The sequence below is a fragment of the Acanthaster planci genome, unplaced genomic scaffold, assembly GCF_054643075.1.
Source record: "Acanthaster planci isolate LZ-2023a unplaced genomic scaffold, COTS_SCS Contig189, whole genome shotgun sequence".
Classification (NCBI taxonomy): Eukaryota; Metazoa; Echinodermata; class Asteroidea; order Valvatida; family Acanthasteridae; genus Acanthaster; species Acanthaster planci.
The window spans coordinates 12,116-30,571 of NW_028257810.1; the positions used below are offsets into that span (position 1 = coordinate 12,116).

The 18,456-nt window shown below is 41.3% G+C and overlaps 1 protein-coding gene across 1 annotated transcript in view; it reads right to left on the reverse strand.

The window, feature by feature from the left end:
• The window catches only part of LOC147795066 (protein Obscurin-like), a gene marked incomplete at its 3' end in the record, with an annotated part of 28,242 nt that extends 12,110 nt beyond the window's left edge, over positions 1 to 16,132 (reverse strand). The window contains exons 1-11 of the mRNA XM_087132287.1: positions 15,936 to 16,132; positions 14,193 to 14,517; positions 13,679 to 13,706; positions 12,607 to 12,911; positions 10,889 to 11,213; positions 8,656 to 8,957; positions 7,956 to 8,074; positions 3,978 to 4,170; positions 3,003 to 3,253; positions 1,167 to 1,240; positions 319 to 485 (exon numbers count right to left, since the gene is read on the reverse strand). Of these exons, the coding sequence (XP_086988413.1) occupies positions 319 to 485; positions 1,167 to 1,240; positions 3,003 to 3,253; positions 3,978 to 4,170; positions 7,956 to 8,074; positions 8,656 to 8,957; positions 10,889 to 11,213; positions 12,607 to 12,911; positions 13,679 to 13,706; positions 14,193 to 14,496 (2,068 nt within the window). The remainder of the gene's footprint in view (positions 1 to 318; positions 486 to 1,166; positions 1,241 to 3,002; positions 3,254 to 3,977; positions 4,171 to 7,955; positions 8,075 to 8,655; positions 8,958 to 10,888; positions 11,214 to 12,606; positions 12,912 to 13,678; positions 13,707 to 14,192; positions 14,518 to 15,935) is intronic.
• Positions 16,133 to 18,456: the final 2,324 nt, after the last annotated feature.

Genomic DNA, 18,456 nt, shown 5'->3' on the forward strand with positions numbered 1-18,456 from the left:
GACTTATGCAAGTTTATGTTTTGTCTTACAGGCATTGTGCTTTGTGAGCGGGCATCGTGATTCTTTCCTTAGATTTGCTCATTACAGTCTAGGAGTTGATCCAACAGCATATCCACTAGAGAATCTGCTGATCTTGACAGCATCATGCAGGGCAACGGCGGTGTTTAGGCATAATTGTCAGATAGGTTACAACTGGAAGCTACACCATAATGGTAGTTGTACTGGTGAAACAGTGCATTCAAGTCTCATCACAAAATCAGACCAGTGATCTGGAAAGAAAGAAATGGCAAACGTAAAAAGCACAAATAAAAAACTTACCGTCAACAAAAAGTTCGGCTTCGGACTTGGCCTCCCCACCGGGCCCAACTGCCACGACGCTGTAGTCACCGCTGTCTCTGGCCACGACCCTGGGCATGCGCAAGATGTAGATGTCGCCCTGCTGAGACATCTTGATGTTATAAGAGGGCCGAATTTCCTTGCCGTCTCTGAGCAAATAGAAAGCACAAGAACATTATAAGAAAAATCAGTACTTTTGGTACAATAACTATTGAATTGAATAATATTGAGCAATAGCAGACCAGTGCCAGATAAAGAAATATTTTAACAATTAACCCTGACACTCCTCAGTCCTCCAACAGGTGAAGGATTGAGAAGAGTTAGGGTTAATTAATAATGGAATATTCATATACATACTTTTCAATTTGAATATTGTGCATTGTGCGTAGGTTGTCACTGTTATAATAATGTGTTGATTCAAAACTTAAAAAATAAGAATGTTTCATCTCACTCAGCCCTCAACAAGATTTTGTTTTGAGCTGACATAGAGTAGCCTGAATCCACCAAATGATGGAGTGGACTTTCACATGAACAACAAAATACAAAATTCCCTGGCTACCCACCACATGAGTGTTGAGAAATGCTATCAAAAGTATAACACTGGGTCTTTACAGACAGGTGAACATAAGGCTTTGTTTGAACTAACTGACTGTGGCTAGGATTAACACATGTCTATGGGAAGTAGCTGCAGCCACTAGCCAGTGCCATCCACAGGTATCCATGTTATTTCCAACTGTAGCTAAGTAGTTGGACAGACTCTCAGAGAAAGTAATCACAGGTCCCCTCTTCCCTGGTAACAAGCTACCGTACTGCACTCAAGGGTTCCCCACCTGTACCAGATGACCTTGGTGACTTTGCCAATGATTTTGCATCTGAATTCAACGGAGGTGCCATCTTGTACATCCTGCAAACACACACAAAGAAATAAAGACCAATCAGGACCCTTTCGAAAAAAGGTATGCCCTTCATGTTTTCATTGTCAGTTACTCATGACTCGATCAGCCTAGATACACTTCTGTTCAACCTTTTCAAAACTTGCATCAAAAAGTTGTTTTAATATCTGAATCTGCTTTGTCCCTGACATTTTAAACTTTGTTTGCTGCATTTCAAAACGTGCTTAACTAACTGCTCATAAGGCTGCTGTTCTGCTTATCAAATTTTTCAATCTGCTTAACCACTGCTTACCAGAGATGTTGGCTTTATACGCATGGCCGGAGTGCCCAAAATCAGACAAAGGAACTGGGCCTTGTATTGAAAGACCGACCTCGGAACAAAAGACCGAGCTGCTGGGAATTGCCAAAAATTTTCAGCACAGAGTGCTGGCATTTTCAGAGGTAATCCTTTATTGTTTTGAAACAGTATACCACTGTTTGCTGCATTCTGCATCCAGAGATTATCAGTGGGGACAAAAGTGCTCCAGCACTCCAGCGATGAGCAATACAATACCACCGCACCCTAATCTGGCCGTATTTGTAAAGACGCCACCGCCATTCAGCAGCACACTGGGCCAATTTCGGGAACAAAGGAAATTACGCAACACCGCACAATTCTGGGCTCTCTTTACTAATTTATATTACGGGTTTTGCCCTTACCCGACGTATATATTATTCATAAACACTGTATGCTCAGTGCTTGTCCGAGAGCTTGCGAAAAAAGTCACAAGCTTACTAGGGTGGGACTTGAACCCACAACCTCCTGCTTACTAGTGCAGACTTCTCAACCACTCGACCACCGAGCTTGCCGGGGTCGGCTGGCAGGTCCGAGTCAGGTGAAGAAGTGGGTACCGCAAACTATTTTAAAGATGTATTTTTTTACTAAGCGGCAGGCCTGGCTGCAATACCCCGGCATCAATGGAGCCTGCCTGTCAGATTAGAATAACCACCAGACAGTCATTTGTGTGGGTGTAAGCGTCCAGTAAAGTTATGAATTTTTTTACAATTTTGAAAGCTATTTCAAACATGTCCAAGGAAGGATTTTGCGCCAGGGAGATGTTAATTAATTTAGGATTTTTTAATATGCTGGACAGGGCAAAAATTCTGAATTAATGTTGAAAGTGGAAAATCATGAAAAATCACCTCGCAACTTGTCCGACATGTGCAAACTCCACCTGGCAGGAAGTGGTTAAAATATTTCTCGAACCTAATCAGATTTCAAAATAAGCTTAGCAAAATGCTAAGCACATTGCCTAGTGGATTCCAAATTCATTAGCATCAAATCCACATCAGGAAACAGCTAAGCGGAGAATACAACAAAGCAAAATAATCTAGGGAACTGGCTTCAAGTATATTAACTCACATCAAATGGCATTTTGGTTGGTAACCTGTTCTTGCTAAGCAATTGTTTTGGTTTTTAGTAAATCTTCACGCTTGATACCCCTATGAAATTGTTCCCTAATTTATCAAATCTCGTGTATTTGCAGGGACACAATGAGGCCTTGTAGTTAGAGTTAAGGACTCATAATAAGAGGGTCTGGGGCTCCAATTCAGTCGCTAGCCATATGTGTCCTTGGGCAAGCCACTTTATCCCAACTTGCCTCTCTCCGAGGATTATAAATGGTACCACCATTAGCTGAAGAGTAGCCTGGGATGGACTAGCATCCCATCTAGGGGGAGTAGAAACATTCAGTTGGCTCATGACAGTTTATGTTGTATAAGTAAAATAGTTACCACATCTTGAAGAGGTTCAGAAATGACCGGTGCTGTGTCCTTAACTACCGGCTTCTCCTGGACCTCTGGCCCTTTGCTGCTCAGCTCAATCTCCATGGGTCCGCCTTTCTCCATCTCCGGCATGAGCAGCTCCAGGGTGCCAAAGTCCGGCCCCAGGTCGATGGTCTCCATGGAGGTGGGTGGAAAGTCCACATGGACCTTAGCAACATCCGCAGTGACATCAAACTTCCGTGGAAAACGCTTGTCTTTGACTGCACAATCAGACACAAACAAGTGAATATTTAAGCTTACCCTCTGCTCTCTGGGTAGTGTTCCAAAGTTGTGGACAAAGGAAAGATTAAGAGCTGTCTAAGGTTAAATGAAACATGTACACATAAGACCTGAAGGAATTTTAAAGTACAGATGCATGAAAGAGAACTTGTCGAAAAACAGAATGAGATGGACACTTGAATTATTATACATGGTCCCTCTTTCGGGATTCTATTTTGAAATAAATAGCAATCCAAACATTTCAATTTCCAACAAGGATCAAATCAAGCTCAAATTCAACTCTCAAACTGTGACTCAGACAAGGTGATTACAATACCTGAGTAACACACCTTGAGTCCTCATTCTCAGACCCATATGAAGTGCCTCGGGCACTTTTGAGGAAACCTTGGTGTCATCGCCAGAAATGATTAACAATAATAATAATACTTATCAGCATGTACATGTATATGTCAGAGCAATGAAGTACATATAGTCAAGTACTTTGCACGAACGCCAGAAGTACACGTACTATCACTGCCAACAGTGAATGAGAAATAAAGGAAAAGGATGTCTCTGTTACACTTCATCATGACAGGTTTGTGGCTTACACTGAAAATAGGCTACTTCTGAGGTGCTTCCGAATATTTTGTAGTATTTGAGTGAAGTACTTGCGAAGGACTCAGCTACAGCATTGTGCAAGACGTTAACTCTGCCTTCTTTTGTTACCTTCAAAGTTGACGGTCATCGTGGAGGAGGCCTTGCCCTTCTCGTTCTCAGCCACCACTTTGTAGACACCCATGTCCTGAGGGGTGACACCAGACAGATCCAGCACCAAGACATAGATCTTGCCCTGCTTGGTGGTGCGCAGGCGGTAGCGCCCAGCATCCTTCAGCTCCTTGTTGTTGTAGTACCACACCACCTGACAATGGCAATTATATTGGCGATGCCAGTGATGTTGATGGTGACAATAAAAATTGCAATGAATAAGGCAGCCAGAAATGAAAACTGAAGTGTGGACACCAGTGAAAATGAATGAGGCAACATATCAAATAACAGTGACAATAGCGCAGCCAACAGCTATGACAAATTACAGGAAAGTGACAATCACAGTGACATTTAAAATGCATGAAAAATGGCACTCAGTGATTCCAGAGGCAATATCAACGTGAACAGCAAAGGCATTGATGACTAAATCCTACTGGTAATAACAGGACAATGAATCCTGCAATACAATATACAACTCAAATCGACTGTCACAGTTAATTCTACAGATTTGGCACAGTCAAGTGACTGGAAAGACTGCAACCTCCAAATAAGTACAAGGACAACTTGTGTCTGTTTACACAATTCCTGTTCAATTTTATTTACAGCTCTTTTTCTTCTGCCTTCGATATTTACAAATTCATTAATTCAAGTCATCAAAAATATGTTGATTTAATCCACTATGTACATCAAAAGACCACAGTTGGAGTTGTATATCTGTACTATGAGTGATTCGGAGGTCTATTAACCACTTAGGGTAAATAAGTATCTGTGGTACCTCTCTTCACACGAAAATAAATAAAAATAAACCTCAAAACCACAGGACTATCGGTGGTTTAGGTCTCTGGAAATGACTACACCACGGTGTAAGGTACCGGTACTGACAGAGGCCACACAGATACAATCAAATTCTGAAGTTATGCAGATAAAAGATTCTCATCACCTGCATAAAAAATGAATGTTGAATGCCAATAACATTCTGACCTGGACTACGCAATAAAGGGTCTAGTGAGTAAATACAAGTATTGGGGGGATTATTTCATTACAAGCTCAGATCTGGTGCCTCAATTGTTAGTGGTACTAAAAGTCTGTGTCATACAAAATGAAGTCAAGTTTCGAAAATACACCAGATTAAAAATCACGCCTTCAACTTCACTCACTCCATCATGTGACGAATTGGAGTTTTTAACAGGTTAACATACCAGAAGTTGTCAAAAGTTCACGAGATGTTCAGATTACAGAATATTAAAAGACAATACAGTTCACCGCAATAAAATTGGTGAGAAGGATTGTGGTGTGTGGTCTCTCATTGTCACATAATAGTCCGTGATGGTTGATCTAGGGCAACTCGAGTTCATTCAATCCATCACAGTGCCCTCAGTCGTCTCTGCAACACAGGTTCAAAGGCACATCGTCAAACCCAAGAAAGAGGTCTTCATCAGGCATCACCCCCCTTTCAGTGTCAGGCACTTCCTGCATGAGATACGATTTGGGCCACCTAATTTTAAAACAAAAACTTGGCCAAAACACAAATAATAATGCCCAAATACCACAAACTTACACAAGGCGAAATCTCTGAAATGATTACCTTAACATTATATTTGTTCAGTTCTTGAGGGAGACTACCCGTCATTAATTTCTAACATTCATCACAATAGCACATCACAAATATCTAACTCCAACAATGACTCAAATATTAACAGTTTTCTTGCTGTTTTAAATCCTGGATTGTTGATCTAACCACTCTAGGTTTCACTCAACTGCCTTAAGTAGTCTGTAATAATCTGCTTCTTGTGCAGCAAAAGGGCAGAAAACAGGCACAGAAAAGCACACAACTCTGACAATCAGCAGACTCTACTCCCTCAGTTCATGTCATGATCAAAAAATGCCCTGCCCAGGCACACCCAATAGTGTTTCCATACTAGGCTCACATCTCATTTTCATGCAAAACAAGCACCAGTGTGTTACACTCCACCTCATTCAGGAAAAAACCTGTTGAACTTACACACAAAGAAATTGGGAGTTTTGGGATCGGCACTCTGCATTACAAAACAAAGCTAAGTATGCAGCCCACAATAGAAGAGGGGACACTACTGCTTCTTGGCCTGTACTGTCAAACAAAATAGTCCTGTATATACATGTACATGTGTGCAAAGAAATCCATGGCCCTGTGAAGTGAACTGGAAAAGAAAGATTACTAATGAATGAGTGAATGAATACGGATGAGTATGCCCAGTGCTTGAGTACCTGAAAACAGTACCAAGAGTGTTATAGAAGAATTCGGTCATTGATAACCATACTATGAAATTAGGAAAGATATTCTACTGCAAAAATTGCTGGTCTCAATCTCACAGAGGTCATTGTGTCCTTTATCAAGACACACTGCCACAACTACCTTCACTGAACTACGCCCAGACATCTATGTGTGCCATAAAAAAATCAGCAATCTAGTGCATTTAACTCTTAACATTACAGAATGTACTTCTGCTACCAAACAAATTATTTCTTGGTACAGTTTATGATTCTGAACAATAATGTAAATTATTTGGATATGTTGCGCTGTCTGACCCTTGAAGTTATTTCAAATAATAGTTTATTTAGCAGAGGACTTTATTTTAATGGCATTTGCAGGCAGATGACATGAGGCAAACATGATCCAATGAACCAAATAATAACGATGATGGCACATAAAATTCTCAGTTCCTGACTCATATAACTCTGGGACAGCTTGGCAATTTGCCAGGACCCTGGACTGGCATGCTTGGAATGCTGCCAATGTGGCCAATGTGATGCGCCACTTTATATCAACCCTGTTCCCAGGGCAAAGTTAAGCTGAACCTTGTACTCTGGGCACTTCAAATAACCTTGCACACTGAATGTGAGACTGAAGGCCACAGCAAATGTGGTAGCAATGTATTGTGGGATAGACCGTTGGAAGTCTTACCTAAAAAGTCTTTGGCCACAGATAACTAATTACAGTTCTTTTAAAATAATGCTACATATTCTTGGCAGCCTTTTATAACTTTGCAATATTTCAACACGCAAACGCTACACCCACATAGTGTCAAAGGGTTGAAAAGCCAGAAAATACAAGTAGCCCAACTGAAACATTCTTTAGCTGTCAATAACAAGATGAACTTACAAGTCACACGCTGTGATTGTAAAACTAAGTTTGTAATTTCCTGTGGATTCTTTTCAAAACTTGGAAAATCTAAAACAAAAATTGCAGTTTGTGTTTTAAGCTAATGACAAACTCTTCTCACATAAGAGAATTTGTGATGTGATCTGTAAAAACCCTTCACATGGTGAGCTACATGTATGCAATTTGGGTGCATATAAACTGGCACTTAGTATGGACACAATCTTGTTTTCAGATATATTACATTTATGATTCTAGGTTGTCTACAACAGGAATCTAGGTTGTCTAGAATCATGAACTAAACAGTTTTGAAAAGAGGACAGTGTCCAGATCAGTTTGAAGTTGATATGCACCAAAATGACACAGCTCACCATGTGAACGGTGTTCTTGGATCACGTCACATTTTCCTGCAAATTTTCAAACTTTGTCGCTACTTTGTGATGATACACAAGGGTGAGACTGAGTGAAAAATAAAATACCCATGAAAGAATCACTAGAGGCTTGGGGGGCCCCACAGCAGCATAGGGGCTACAGTATACAATTATGTGTGCCCAAAGGCACTTCTTACAAGACCAATTTATTGTGATCTGTCAATGTTTCTTATTAAAAACACCTTAATGGTAAACTCCGGATTTCACAGATTTTAATAAACGTTGTTGGAAAAATCCTGACAAATCTCACCCCTGGACATAGTTTCTTTCTTAGTTTGATGCTCAAAGTTAGTGAAAAAAGCTGGGTCATAGTATAATGTAGCCAACTATCCACCGGTCCTGAGAACAGGCAAAACTAATTTGAATGCTCACCTTGGGCCTGGGGTCCGCCATAACCTTGCACTCCATGACCAAACGACGGCCGTTATCCTCCTGCTTGATGGTTGGCTTCTCAATGAAGGTGGGGGCACCCTCCTTGTTAGCCTCGCGAACTGTCGGGTAAGACGTGAGTGACAGTCTCAGTTCATAATTTGTTTTGTTCATTACAGACCTCTTTATCAAATAAGGGATACTGGGGTCATGATGTAGACAGAATTTCAAACAGCCACTGAGCAAGTTTGCTTGGCAAATGCATGTGCTAAACGAACCTCAGCTGTACCAGTCACACGCAATATACTGTTACATAACATCCCAGTTTGGCTGGTAACCTGTTTTGCTGAGCAAATGTTTATTATACTTAGCAAATTTCTATGTGTCTTCCATGAAACTGGTGCCCACTTCTGGGTTTTCCCGTTCTTTGGAACATGCTGATAATATGCGTGCACATCCGTAGTTACATAAATAATTTATAAATGTGGTGAAAATGCTTCGACTTTATGAATCCCATTGACCAGCCTACTGTTAATGGTAGGGGGTCAGGTCAGTAAAACCATGTGAACAAACCTTCCAGGATTAGTTTTATAATCCCCTACGGATTAATTTCAAGGCAAAATGGAGCAGTAAGGGATCTTTTAAGGAGTAAGCATGTTCAAAAATGGTAGCTCAGGAAGTCTGTGTAGGTACCGGCACTCACCGTCAAAGTTGAGGTTGATGGTGGTTCTGGCTTCCCCGGCATCGTTGCGTGCAAACACCAAATAGGTCCCGCCGTCCTTGGGGCTGATGTTGTCCATGCTCAGCACCAGCATATACTGCTTCATCCCCTTGGGCTCCAGCTTGATGTTGTATTTGCCGCCTGTCGGGATGCGCTTGTTACCCAGCGTCCAGATGATCTCGGGTTTTGGGTCGCCCGTCAGCTGGCAGTCGAAGTAGACTGAGGAGCCATCGTCCGACTGCCGCATAGCCGGATTGCCCACAAATGAGGGAGGGGTGCCTTTCCTGTTTGTAAAACAAACATTGCTCAATTGAGCAACTTGCCAATGGTGTTATTCAATGTCACACTTGTCCTGGGCGCGGGATTATCTTTGGCCAAAAATACCAACTTTTTCCAGGTACCAGGTACCATAAAGACAGTCATTTACAAAGTTGGACTTTACATATGCTGACCCTTGGTGATTATTTGTTCAAGATTTGTGCAACATTTCTTAAATGCATTGTTGCGTTTTAAATACTTTGAAACAACGTTGCATAGCTACATGTGATACAAAGCCCAGCCTTGGCCCATGACCACTTGAGGGCTCTACACTAAACCTCCAAGCAATAACTTGGGAATCACTCAGTTGTGGGGACCAGTAAAGATATCATGCAGCACTAAATACAAAACAAGTCAGAGCATGTTTGAACACCCTCCATTTCCAACACAGGAAATACCTATGTTTACACACCATTCCACGTGAAATGGTTAAAAATATCAAGTCACTTGCAAAACTGCACAGCATACCTCATACTGACTTTTGATATCAGTTTGACTGCAAAGACTACTTTTTGGTCAAAGGTTTTTGAACAGATCTGTCTTCAATGGAAATCTAGTATTACAAATGAAGTCATAAAAGAAATGTAAAGTTTGACGGTATCGTCCTATGGTACATGTATATAAAGGAAAAATAAATGTGCATTTGATCATGTTTTTGTCCACCAATACGTACAATTCAACCTGAAACACTGAGGTTTACAATGGTGCAAATTTTCATTAACATTCCAGGGAAAATGTACTATAAGCTGTAAGCATAGAAGGACACAGAAGGAGTTTGAACAGCCCGGGCTGTAACATCTGGCCAATTACCACTTTCTGGCATGCCTGGTATGCTCACAGCCAGAGCGCAACGAACGCTTGCTATGCACCATCTGTTTCACAACCACGTAACCCCTGTGTACCCTATGATCACCACCACAATTTGTCGTGGTAACCTGCATCCTTAAAACTTTGTGCACTGAGGTATAGGAAATTGAATATTCATGTATTTGTTGGTGCTCAGTATGATCTCACGACAACATAAAATTTAATGCTTGCACAGTTGCTTGCATTATGCTGTGTGCCCTAAATCTATATGTGCAGTCATTGCCCTTAATGAGCACTTTCTTCTGGAGTTATTTTGGGAATAAACAGCCCGGCTGTTTACAAGATTTTGTGTTTTGTTTGAATCATTTTTTACAATGGCATTTGCACAGAGGCGTATTTTTTATGAGATTTCATGACCACTCCCTGTGATGAAATAGCGCATTTTGTTACTTATGAACTTAGCTTTCCAGTAAAAGTCAACATATTGTTGGCCAGTCTTAGCCAAATTCATACCAAGTCTTTGAACACTGATGTATTGGAGGGAGGAGAATAAAATTACAAACTTTGCATGGATAATGGAACAGTGTATCAAAATTTTTAAAGTTTATTTACGATGGCAAAAGTAGGTCTAATATCAAGAATTTCTCTCTCTCTATTTCCTGGTCACAGCAATAATTTGTACTTAATTGCAAGCAAAACACTACAACTGTTGCTAGGATATTACTGGCCCCGCGTGTCCGGCTTAGATGCAGGCAGTAATCAGGCATTTTTGGAATGTTTTCTATTATTCGTCTGACTCGGCGGCAACCATCATTTGCCAACACTTTGAAGTGCCAGAGTTGCAAACTCCTTCTGTATCCTTCCTCTATGGTTCAAGTCACCTTGCTACAGCTAGAAACAAGAACCAAGTCAATAGAAAATGGATGTGGTTACTACCTGGTGGCTTTCATAGGTACATGCATTAGTTCCAGTCACAGCAAAGTACTTTAGATGTGGCTTAAGACTCATAGTCATACACGCGATTTAGTCACAAAGGCTATTATGCCACATTTCTAGGAGTTTTGAAAGGGGGGCTAAAATGTTGACTTACACCGGTGGCTTAGGTGGTTCCTCTGCCCCACCCTCAAAGTTCAAGTCGATGGTGGACTTAGCATCACCGTGTTCGTTCTGTGCCACGATCTTGTACTTGCCGGCATCCTTGGCCGACACGTCAGTGATGCCGAGCGTGAGGAAGAAGATGTTGTCGTCCTGCTCCACGTTCATCTTGATGCGCCCACTGGTGGCCAGCGGCACGTCGTCCTTGTACCAGGTCAGCGTGGGTCGGGGGTCAGCCGTCAGCTCACACTGGAAGGTCAGGTTGCGGCCATCCGAGGACTGCTCGATCTTGGGCTGCATGGTGAATGACGGGGCACCGGCTACATTGGAATAAAAATAGAAGGCATAAGCCATTGTCTGATACACATAACTCTGAATCCATCATTATTTCCTTTGTCAACTACTGCTCCCTATACGAACAGTGAAAGTTTAGAACTGATTCTGAGTTCTGACGTAAGACAAACATCATCACAATAACATATAATCCATAAGTGATGAAGCTAAAATATCCAGCAGTACTAGTATTCAAAGTACCACATCATTATCTCTACTCATAGGCCCTTGAACATTTCCTAAAAACCATCTCAGCTTTTCAGATACAAATGACCAATCAAACAAAATGATAATATCTGCCCCTACAGTTACCCATTTATACCTCCTGAGTGAAGGAGAGCATGTAGGAGTGATGTGATTATATTGAGACCACAACACATGCTTAGTAGTCAGATCTACTTCTGACCCAATGATTGAGGGTTATAAGCTCTAAACATCAGGTCATTTGTGACTGGATCCCCAAATGTAAGTCTTAACCACCTCCTGCCGGGGACTCCGGAATCGGAGAAGTATGGTTTATATGCGTGGCCGGGGTCTCCGAACTCGGACATGGGAAACAGGGCCCTGAAACAAAAGACCGTACTCCGAACAAAAGACCAGGCTGCTGGACATTACTGACATTTTTCACTCTCAAAAGTGGTGATAATCCAGCCTTGTTTTGAACCCTATACCAGGGTTTGGGGCATTGAGAGCAAGTGGATTACCACCGGGGACAAAAGCGCTCCACCACCACAGTGATGAGCCACACATTGAAAAGAGGTCAGCAGTGCACTGAGCCAGGTTCGTGAACAAAAGACAGTTATACAACACCGCACAATCTGGGCTCTGTTTACAAGGCTGCAGGCCTGGCTGAAATAATTGGGTGTCAATGAAGGTCACCTGTCAACTTAGAGTAGTACCTAAAGATTACTTTGTGCGGCTATAAACGACCGTTAAATGAAATGATGAATTTTTGAAGAATTTTGACAACTGAAAAAAATGATAGTCATGCCGGCCCAGCATCCTCAACATTGAAAAATGCCCCGGCATGAAGTGGTTATGGCCATCAATCTGTGCATCAAAGCATGCACAAGACAGAACACACTATTGTTCTGATCTATCACCTAGTTCAGCATCCTCATAATAGACAAATATAGACAATGAGTGAAAAATGTTGAGAGCTCCCATTGATTGGTAGGTGCCAGACTTTCCTGAAGGCTTTTCACTCAAAACTGGCTCTGGAGACTTGTGACTCAATTTGTTAGGTTGGGCCACATTTTTTGGGGAGGAGGCCCAAGCTTAATGTATGCCCGAGGTTTAGAATGTTCTCATTTGTTTGTAAACATGAAGCCAAACCTGAGACAAAGTCAAGACTAAGGGAAAATCAGGCCCTCGACTCACTCTGGAAGTTGAGCTTGATGGTGTTCGTGGCGGTGCCCAGCTTGTTGCTGGCCACAATCTTATACTCCCCGCCATCCTTCTCAGTGACATCCGTAATCTCCAGCGCCAGGAAGTAGTACTCAGCGTCGGGGCTGAAGGTCAGCCGGAACCGGCCGCCATCCCGTAGCACGCTGTTGCCCCGGTACCAGGTCACCTCGGGCTCCGGGTCGGCCATCAGCTCACACTCGATGGTCAGCTTCACGCCGTCCTCCGACTGCCGCATCCTGGGCTTCATGGTGAAGTTGGGAGCAATGCCCTCGGCATCCCTTCAAACATTAAGAAAATAATAGCAGGTGCTGACTAATGAATTCATTTTGGCAAACAGCTGTTGTTTTTATTACGATTTTTTTCCTTTTTTTTATTTTTCAGAAAATCTAGTAAAAGAGGGTGGAAGTTAAGGTTTTACCCTTGGCATGCCTTCAGCCTTTAAAGAAGGAACAGGCACTCATTCCTGCACTATTCTGTATGAACAGTTTTTGTTTTTGTTATGATTTTTGTTTTCCTTTTTCTAGTTTTCCTATCTAGAGGACATCTAGTAAAAGAGGGTTCAGGGCTACACCCTCAGCATTCCTCCAGCCACTAATCTTCAGTGGTTCAGTAAAATAACATAGAATCTTGTTGGACGTAGCATGGAAATAATAACAGGAGTTTACTGCCACAATGTTTTGTGTGCAGCTTTGGCAGTCCTACCTAAACAGCTTTTGTTTTTGTTCAGATTTTTGTTAACTTTCCATACAGGAAGCCTGGAACAAAGTTGGGACTATGCTATCAGCATCCACTGAACCACTGACCAACAAAGGAATAAATGTTATGTCCAAAAAACCTCTGACCTGCCACATTCATTTTAATACAAAGACGGCTTTTGTTTCATTGAGATTTTGTTTGTCTTTTTATTTTTCTCCACTGAATGTTGCACATTCCAAGCAGCTAATCGTTGCAAATTCTCCAGAGTCAAATGCCTAAGATTTAATAGACCTTTTGAAAGTTTTTAGAACTTTAAATATTTACTACCGTTGTACCAATGACAACTTACCCTGGCTTCCCTTCACCTTCCTCCTCTTCTGTTCAAAACAAGCAACAAAATTCTTTTACCAAAACATGTCAACGATAAATGTAATTTTCAGGAAATAATCAACTCAAGATGCAACTAAATTTCAGGTTTATTCAGTACAAAACAAGGAGTAAACCCCAAAGAATTAAACCTCTACAGAAATATTTTTAAAAATTTGAGTCAAACATTTAAAAAAAAAAGTAAGCAATCACACTCCTGCATACACGTATCTGACCAAATTGTTGGGGTGTTTGGTTCCATTTCTACCCATTCTTTAACATACTTTGTCTCCAGTGATGCATGAACTGGAAGAGATGGGTCTGTTATGAGATGAACCACAGGCTACAGTAATCAAGAAATTGTATTATCAAGTTGTACTTCTTAGGTTTTCAGCAAAAAAAAAAAAAACAGCTCCCTCGGAAACTCACTGAAACTCACTGAAGTATCAGGTTCCATCCAAACCTAAATAAAGGCATAACTCTAAAAACAAACTCACCCCCAAACTTCAGGTTGATAGTGGCACTGGTGCTGCCTGACTTGTTCTCGGCTACAATCTTGTAGTTCCCTGCATCCTCGCCCGACACGTCCTCAATCTCCAGGGCCACCAGGTAGCCCTGGGCCTCGGGCTTGGTGGTCATGAAGTAGCGGCCGCCATCCCGCAGCTCTCGGTCGTTCAGGAACCACTTGAAGCTGGGCCGAGGCTCGCCAGCGATGCGGCAGGAGAACTTAAGGACCCGGCCATCATCCGACTGGTCGAGGATCGGCTTCTGGACAAAAGTGGGCCCAGATTCTTTCACCATGGTGATGTTGGATAACAGAACCTGCTCAACAAAAAAAAAAAGTTTGTTTCAGACATGTTCAATTTCTTAATGCCCACTCAATCCCTGGACCCAGAAGTGGAGCTAAGAAATTTTCCAAGGAGGGTTGGGCAATCCTCCTTTGGGGCCTCTGACTGAGGCACGAGTTCCATATTTGGCCACCATGTATTTGCCATCAAGCTTGACAGATTATACACTTCTTCGAGTATTTTCGTCAAAACACATCCACCTGCAAGGACAAGCTGCTATTGTCTAAGAAAAAAATCACTTTGTCATTTATTTTAAAATTTAGTCACATAGACCTATATAAAACTCAAGATCATGGTGGCTGGATGTGGACCTCTTTTGCATCAGAACCAAGAGCAAGTTCAGGACACTAACTACTACTATATCCACATCAGTTGAAATAACTGGAGCCAAGAAATCTTTACTGCCACAAATCTTTGTCTTGCTCCAAGCCTACATTGTCGTTGCGAATTCATTCACAAAGATGGATAATTAAGACCTAATGTACTTGTGGACTTTATTGTTAAGAACAAAAATCCCCAAGCCTAGGGAATGAATCATTGTGGGATTAAGTATTTAATGTGGTATTGCCATTGCTACTGGTCCAGCGCCTGCTGTGTAACGTATACAATTTTTGTCTGGTGCTCTGGTTCTATGCTTACTTATCACTTTGAATTTGTATTCATAAGATGGAATTTACACCTATTGCGATTTCTGAATTTTTATTGTTTCCCTTGAAAAGAAAAACATGAATCAAGTGAGGAAAGTGAAATATCCTGTAACAGTAAAAGGATAATCTTACAATTTTCTGGACGTAAAAACTAAAAATGTCGGCCACAGGTCTCAATCCTTGGCCATCATGTTTTCAAATGGTATTTTGGAAAAAGAGGTCAAGTACTCATAGAACAACATGCATCATATCCTAAATATTTATACTTTATTCTATCAATTCTTCTGCAGTTTGATTTTCAATTATCAACTGCCCATGATGTGTTTGATAGAATACATAGTATAAATATTTAAGATCCATATGACACACTTTGCTCTATGTATGTGACTTTTTTTCCAACTACATGTAGGCCTACCTCTGCGAATGAAATGGGCCATGATGATGATGGGCCAGCTCTAGAGCCAGATCTTAACCAAAGCACTAGCTTGGCCAAGCAATCGCTTGGTTTCAAAGCTTGAAGTTAACAAGCTGACAAGTATGTATAGTATTGGTTCAACACAAGCGTTTAGAAAGGTACACGAATAAAGGTAAAATATATGCCGGACGCAATCAGCGAACCTGCGCGATTAGCATTAGTCGATCCTGCATGACATCTCATCTCGAAGGCTACGATCATGACGATACGAAGCATTCCAATTTACAACTAGGGCCCGGTAATAGTAATACAAGTTACGTTAGTCGTTACCGATTACGGAGTGAGGCCACCCGCCACATAATAAACTCATCACACAACACTCGCTCCAGACACCAAATGGTAAGCAGTCGTCTACAGACATAGCTAGAATTTCATCAGGGTCGAGCTAAAGTTGGAGTTGGAATTCGTGGAATTTCTTCTCACTTTAAAGTGTCTTCCCCATGGTCACACACTCTACACTCAGTATTTTTTTAATCGGCCGCGCGAAAAGAGAACAAAAGTAAAAGTATCTAGACTCATCGCAATCAAAATGCGTTGTTTACAAAACTTGTAACTGGCTACCAGACTACTAAACATTAGTTGGCCGATTTTTAACCTACGGCTACATTGTCAAGGCGGATCTCTTTGTACGGCGCCGCAATGTATATTTAAAAACAGTTACTCAAAAGAGGACAACGTGCTAGTTTGAATAGAAATGAGTGCGGATAAAATCTGGAATCTTTTCTTTTAGCTGGCTTCATCCAAGGTTTTGGGATCTGGATTATGTCGACAGCACTTCACATCACACCAAGGTCAGGATTTGGAGAAACTGACTCATAACCAAAAACTTGGATATGATGCCCAACTCTTTTCTCAGTCACTATATAGCATGGTAATGATGCCTCGACTCAAGAGAGCTTAGGACGAAATGTTAATCGTTATTCGATGTGTATTGCTAAGCTGTGACTAATTCCCTGATAATTTTTACGCTCGCCACATTGAATTTGCCAAACTATTGGCCTGTTGTGCCCAGCAGATCCTTAAAGAACTAAAAGGGACACGTCCTACTTTGACGACAGGGACTTTTTTGTGGCTGAAAAAATTCCAAGCAATTAAAAACAGTAATACTGGCCAAAAAAATATAAAATATAACAAATTGGAACAACTAATATAATACTCTCTTTCATCGAAATGCGGGCTTTTCCATTCAACAAGCTAATCTTTTGGATTTAGCTATTAGCTTATCTTTTGGATGTTTAGTTGGATGTTGAAAACTGCATTAGACTGTTGAAAACTCCCTCAAAAAATATTCCTGCTTGCATTTAAAGATACCTAACAAAAATTGTTCGTTGGAGTGCAAAAAAAAAATTAATTTCAAAACGCGCCATTCAAGGTATTTTAGGTCGTAGGGTACTTACGATTTGAATAAAAATGTATTCCTCCAGAAGTTCTTTTTAACCGTTTCACTTCTCCGTGTGTCTTGTTTTTATGCATACATTAATAAGTATAGCAACTATACAGAATTACCCCCCCCAAAAAAAAAGGATGCTAAAGGGGGGGGCGACAAAATGGGGAAGGGAAGACATGAAGGGTGTAAACGTCACTGATTTTGCTCAAACAAGCTCAAAATGCCCCCCTCCCACATTTTAATTGTTTATCAGTTTTCAGAAGATGAGTGCTTCGCCCCCTGGAATAAAAGTGGTTTGCACCCCCCCCCGGGAAAAAATCATTTTCCCCCGGGCATACGATATCTCTAAGAAAATGGTTAATCTCACTGCACAAACATTTCACGAAGTCACTGTCGAAAGCCAACCCGGACAAACGAGCTTTGTTCAAACTCGTGATTACTTTTGTCTGTTTCATATTTTCTCGTTTTTTTAGTCTAACCTGAATAATAGTTTCTATGCCTTTTCCTGGGCGAAATGTACACGCCACATTTCATTGATATCGAATTCTTCCAAACTTGGCAAAGAAATGTTTTTTGGGGAAAAATGACTGTCGATAACGATTATGAGTAATTGTGTGTCGATGACATTCAATTATTTTCGTTTCGCACCACCAGCGTTCTGCGAAACACGGTATATTGCCTCAAATTATGGTCGGGCTGAAAATGCACAAGAAGTAATTTTAAGTGAAACTATTAATGCTATTTGGGTTAAGTTTATCTTCTGACATCTGTGAAACAATCTTTACTTACATAGGTCTATGTATCTCGCCTTTGCGTGAAAGTCCAAACCGAATAAAGCTGAAAACTTGCGACAAATAATCGTCAATTATGCTTTTGATGTCCAAAAGTTTCCAAACTAAATTTTATGACAGTTCCTCGCCGATGAAATTATAATTATAGATTATTTTTCGTTAAATGCTCATGAATGATCAGGTCCAAATTCTTGACATTCTCTGGCTATATTATGTTGAGATAACACACACGCCCATGAAGATGCTACATGTTGAAAGATGAAAAGTTAACGGGATGACAATTCGAAGGTTTCCTTTCCCAGCAAAACTTACCGCTTTCAGGCGATTAAAATATCCTCATGTCAAGCAGACAAGGATGTCTCTGCGTTAAATAATCCTGGATCTTTTGTTTCCTTCTCAATTCTTCTGTTTTCTTCTTCGATGACGCGGAGGCAAAAGACAGCGAGACTGGAGCAAAGTGGAGAGACGAGAGTAGATGTCCAGAAGACGAACTCGATCGAGCTTAGGCGAGACACACCGTGCGCAGAACGGGGAGAATTCGTCAGGAATTTTCCTTTTGCCGGCTTAGACTTCACTGCGCATGTTCTCTCAGTGCTGCCGCTGCACGCATTGC